The 6,004-nt window shown below is 44.8% G+C and overlaps 1 protein-coding gene across 1 annotated transcript; it reads right to left on the reverse strand.

Moving 5' to 3' along the window:
- Positions 1–760: 760 nt before the first annotated feature.
- Positions 761–2,450, reverse strand: LOC106605972 (G-protein coupled receptor 20-like). The gene has a single exon (XM_014201998.3). It carries the CDS (start codon positions 2,448–2,450, stop codon positions 1,350–1,352), a length of 1,101 nt encoding a protein of 366 aa, XP_014057473.1. The 3' UTR covers positions 761–1,349.
- Positions 2,451–6,004: the final 3,554 nt, after the last annotated feature.

Here is a 6,004-nt window from a genome sequence, read left to right on the forward strand (position 1 = left end):
TAATTCTATCCAATGGGAGGCAAGCTTGGATGCTATTCAACAAACGTACACAACATTCAGAAGCATTTGTTGTCCTGTGATAATTGTAACAAACAATAATAATTGAGTGGATATATAGCGCGTTTCTACGGTTACTCAAAGCGCTTTACATAGTAAAGGGCAAACTCATCTCGTGCAGCACCCACCTGGGTGATGCATGGCGACCATTTTTGTGCCAGAACGCTCACCACAATCAGGTGGAGAGGTGAGTGATATTATGCCAATTAGGAATGAGGGGGGTGATTAGATGGCCATGATGGAATGGGACCAGGTTGGGAATTTAGTTATTTAAAAAAAAAAAATATATATATATATATATATATTTTACCTTTATTTAACTAGGCAAGTCAGTTAAGAACTAATTCTTATTTTTAATGACGGCCTAGGAACAGTGGGTTAACTGCCTTGTTCAGGGGCAGAACGACAGATTTGTTTTACCTTGTCAGTTCGGGGATTTGAACCTGCAACCTTTCGGTTACTGGTCCAACGCTCTAACCACTAGGCTTAACACCACTACTCTTACAATAAGTGCCATGGGATTTTTTATGACCACAGAGAGTCAGGACACCGGTTTAATGTCCCAGCCGAAACAAGGGCAATAAACAGGGCACAGGGCAATAAATATCCCCTTCACTGCCCTGGGGCAGAGTGAAGGGTGCACGCTACTGGCCCTCCAACAGTAATAAAAACTAAATGAAATGAGTTCTTGCTATAAAATCAATAAGGTTTTGTATGTTTTATTCTATATGTTTTTGGACAATTAGTTTGGTAATATTTGCCAGTAATATAAGCTTTGCATAAAACCAGTTTCTGAGAAGGCGGACGATAAATATGTATTGTGATAACAATGTCACACATGAATCTACAGAAGCTATTTATCATATATTTATATTTGTTTCCATAGCAATGCAGTCGAATATTACTTGTCTATTTTGTCAGAGGTCCATACGATCTAGGATCAAAGTAAACAAATACTCCTCAGATGATAATTGTACAGTAGAAATAAATCATGCAGGAGCAGCTGGTATGACAGCTGCAATAAACACGTTATAGGTCGTATTCAGTGTCAATGCCCTCCATCGTGACTGGTGTAGGCCAACACAGGAGAAATAACGTTTCTTGTCCGAAAATGTCTTCAAGTACTTAAATCTCCAAGCCAACAATAGGCTACAATAGTATAAGCAGGAAAGCATTTTCTCAAATGGGAGGATAGCCTGTCAATTGCACTCCAGAGTCTCACAGTTAGGCAATAGAAGTCCATCTCTCTCTGAACACTGAACATCCCATTCCTCAATCTTCCCATCCCTTTCTCAGTCTAACGTTATGTGGTTCCCATGCTGGGGAGAGGAGGAGGACAGGACGTTCATCATCACACTGTGAGCGATAGCCGTGACAGTCCCCGAGCCCTTGGAGCTATTCTGCATGCTGATGATGTTCCCACTGGTCTGCTCCAGCTCTGCCTCTGCCTTGCGGAAGAAGCCCCTCATGCTGGACTGGAAGTTGTTGGTGACGAAGCAGTAGACGATGGGGTCCATGCAGCTGTTCAGGCTGCTGAGGGTGACGGTGACGTGGTAGACAATGACGTGGTGGGGCATGTCGGGATAGAAGTACACCAGCACCTGCCTGACGTGGAACGGGGTGAAGCAGATGGTGAAGATGACCAGGACAGTGGTGAGGAGCTGCACGGCCCTCACGCGCCTCTCTCTGCTCTGCTGCATCAGACTGGAGTTGGACAGGGCACACATGATGCGCACGGTGAACACCACGATGACGACCAAGGGGAGGAAGAACTCGAAGACGGTCAGGACGAAGAGCTTGGAGACGCAGCAGCCCGCGTGTCGGAACGCCGTGGTGAGGAAGGAGTAGGTGACCACGATAGCGAAGAGCCAGATGAAAATGCACACCCCCTTGGCCACGTTAGGGTTCCTCCACTTCCTAGAGGCCTCAACCTGTACTATGGCCAGGTATCTGTCCACGCATATACTGGTGAGGAAGAGGATGCTGCAGTACATGTTGACAAAGTAGCTGAATATATGCACGTAGGAGCAGTTGAGGCACTTTCCTCCACTGTAGTAGAGAATGATACGTGTGGGCAGGGAGAGGTTAACCAGTAGGTCTGTGACAGCCAGATTGATGGTGTAGATGACTGAGGTGGTCTTGGGCTTGGTGCGGAAGCAGAACACGTACAGGGCCAGGGTGTTGAGAACCATTCCCACCATGAAGATGAGTGTGTTGACCACCACCAGACAGATCCACAGGCTGTAGAAGTCATTGTAGAGACCCTCGTCTAGATGGGCCAGGCGGTGCATGTACGGCTCTCTGCTCACATTGGTGTTGCCGGCGGAGGTCGCCATGGGCATCACTGTTGAGGTAGTGTTATCCAGTGACATCCCAGTATAGGCAGGCTCCATGGTTCTGTGGTTGGCCCCGCGGCCTGAAAAACAAACAAAAAACAATATGGAGTTTAGTGGGTTCATTTTGCAGATCAACACAACTAGCCCACACCTATTTACCATGGCATTTTTAGTTGAGGAATTCTGAACCATACACTGAATATTCTGGAAAACATTCTTGGAAATCTAAACATAAACCAATATCATAATCATGTTGTAATAATGTTTAGATGGTGTGATATTCTCTAAAGGCTGAAGACTGCATCTACAAAACATTCATGAACAAATATCAGCCCCCTGCTGACACAATGATATTCCAATCATTGTTGTTGTATTACTTGATGAGGTGATCCAAATAAATACTTTAACTTGAAACTGGATGGGAAAAGTCTGTCGGACATTATACAGCCAATTCCATTGGATCATGCGGACGTCAGTGTGTATGCAGTCCAGGGTTGCGTCCCAAATTGCACCCTATTCCTTATATAGTGCAGTAGTTTTGACCAAAATCCTGGCCGGAAGTAGTGCACTATATAGGGAAGCGGTGCAATTTGAGACACAACCCAGATAAAGTAACCATGTGTGTTTGTGTGTACATATCAGAGAGGGAGATCTTTCCTGAGGATCTGGAGTCTCATGAGAACAGGCATCCTCTGTTACCTAAACACTTATTCACCTTTGACCTGGGCCCTGGACTCTAGCTTCCAATGCCACTAATTCTCCACCATCCACTCCCAATTGTGGTACGGTCACAGTGTTTGTTTCTGTTGGCATCAACCCCATTAACAAGCCAATTACAAGGGCATCTGAGCTATTCCATTCATTTCAGGTGTTTATTTATTAACTACAAATCCATTCATTTTCTCAGACATGGGAATCAGAGACGGGTGTAATTTGTATATTTAACAGTGAAGATGGGCTTTTAGACAGAAAAATAAGCAAACGTATGCTACATAATATACACTAGCAATAGGAACAGGACTGACATAGGAAATACAGCTGTATAGAGAATTGCAAATGATTCATATTATTCAGTTTTCCGGCAAAGTGAACTTCTTCAAAGAGAATCAGCACAGAGCAATAGAGAGTAGAACAGATGCTATGATTTCAAAACGTCAGACATAATTCTTGTGGGGCTTTTGGTATTTGCAGTGTCATCATAGTATATTATTATGCATTTCAGCCCTCCTTTTTTTGAGATTGGGACCTTATGAAATCAACCAACACAGAGTTATCTGATAACTTCCTTTAAAGGGAAATCTGTCACGCCTGCTCCCGCTCTCCCTCCCTGGTGCGCGAGGGCGCCAGGCTGCCCAGCGTTACGCACTCCTGCCACCATCATTACGCACAGCTGCTTCCCTCGTCACGCGCATCAGCGATTCATTGGACTCACCTGGACTCAATCACCTGTGTTGTTACCCTTATACCTATCTGTTCCCCGCTTCTGCATTCATTGTTGTTTGTCTTTGTATTACCTGGTTCTGACGCTGTTCCTGTCCTGTTCCATGTCTGTGCAAATTAAATGTTCACTCCCCGTACCTGCTTCTCTACTCCAGCGTCGGTTCTTACAGATATCATGCAATAAATATTACTTTTAAACAAACCCACCTATTTCGACATCTGACCTCTACAAGGTCAAAAGTAAGTCTAAATTAGTGTCATTGTATATAAGACAATACGTTGTAGACAATCCCCTGTATTAAGTACCTGTTGTGAAGAGCTGCTTAATCTCACTTTGTATAACACCAAGTAGATCGTAGTGCGTTTGGAATAGTCGGACACAACACACACACAGATAGATGGCCTCTGTATCCTCAATCCCCTTCCCACAGCCTTTGATTAACCATATTAGGGCAGAGAGGATAGGCGAGGGACTGGCAAAGCAGGGAGATCGTGGGGAAGTCAACTGAGTGGAAAGGAACAGAAACAGCCAGGCTGCTCAGGCGTGTTAACTTAGAGCAGAAACTGACTGATCACACTGACATCTGGAATTCTTTAAAGAAATTCTCACCAGCTATGTGATGTACACTGAGTATACAACCACACCCCCTCCCCCTTTGCCCTCAGAACAGCCTCAATTCGAAGGGGCATGGACTCTACAAGGTTCCATGTTCGCCCATGTTGACTCCAATGCTTCCCACAGTTGTGTTAAGTTGGCTGGATGTCCTTTGGGTGGTGGACCATTCTTGATACACACAGGAAACTGTTGAGCATGAAAAAACCAGCCGCGTTACAGTTCTTGAAACAAACCGGTGTGCCTGGCACCTACTACCATACCCTGTTCAAAGGCACTTAAATCTTTTGTCTTGTGTATACAGTTTCCCATTCACCTTCTGAATGGCACACATACATAATCCATGTCTCAATTGTCTTAAGTCTTAAAAATCCTTCTTTAACCTGTCTCCTCCCCTTCATCTACACTGATTGAAGTAGATTTATTAAGTGACATCAATAAGGGATCATAGCTTTAATTTAGATTCACCTGGTCAGTCTATGTCATGGAAAGACCAGGTGTTCTTAATGTTTTGTATACTCAGTGTATACGGTGCATTCAGAAAGTATTCAGACCCCTTGACTTTTTCCAAATGTTATGTTACAGCCTAATTCTAAAATGGATTAAACAATTTTTTTCCCTCATCAATCTACACACAATACCCCATAATGACAAAGCAAAAACTGGTTTTTGAAAATGTATTAAAAATAGCAAAACTGAAATAGCACATATACATAAGTATTCAGACCCTTTACTCAGTACTTTGTTGAAGCACCTTTGGCAGCGATTACAGCCTGAAGTCTTCTTGGGTTTGATGCTACAAGCTTGGCACATCTGTATTTGATCTCTGCAGATCCTCTCATGCTCTGTCAGGTTGGATGGGGAGCGTCGCTGCACATATATTTTCAGGTCTCCAGAGATGTTCGATCGGGTTCAAGGCCACTTAAGGACATTCAGAGGCTTGTCCCAAAGCCACTCCTGTGTTGTCTTGGCTGTGTGCCTAGGGTCGTTGTCCTGTTGGAAGGTGAACCTTCGCCCCAGTCTGAGTTCCTGAGTGCTCTGGAGCAGGTTTTCATCAAGGATCCTTCTATACTTTGCTCCGTTCATCTTTCCCTCGATCCTGAGTAGTCTCTCAGTCCCTGCAGCTGAAAAACATCCCCACAGCATGATGCTGCCACCACCATGCTTCACCGTAAGGATGGTGCCAGGTTTCCTCCAGAAGTGACGTTTGGCATTCAGGCCAAAGAGTTCCATATTGGTTTCATCAGACCAGAGAACCTTGTTTTTCATGGTCTGAGAGTCTTTAGGTGCCTTTTGGCAAACTCCAAGCGGGCTGTCATGTGCCTTTTACTGAAGAGTGGCTTCTGTCTGGCCACTCTACCATAAAGGCTTGTTTGGTGGAGTGCTGCAGAGATGGTTGTCCTTCTGGAAGGTTCTCCCATCTCTACAGAGGAACTCTGGAGCTCTGTCAGAGTGACCATCGGGTTCTTGGTCACCTCCCTGACCAAGGCCCTTCTCCACCGATTGCTTAGTTTGGCCGGGCTGCCAGCTCTAGGAAGAGTCTTGGAGGTTACAAACT

This window comes from Salmo salar, chromosome 05 (genome assembly GCF_965601325.2).
Source record: "Salmo salar chromosome 05, fSalSal1, whole genome shotgun sequence".
NCBI classification, from domain to species: domain Eukaryota; kingdom Metazoa; phylum Chordata; class Actinopteri; order Salmoniformes; family Salmonidae; genus Salmo; species Salmo salar.

What these genes read in the sequence shown, in the direction of transcription:
- LOC106605972 (XM_014201998.3), bottom strand. Translation starts at nt 2,450, where the DNA reads ATGGAGCCTGCCTATACTGGGATGTCACTGGATAACACTACCTCAACA.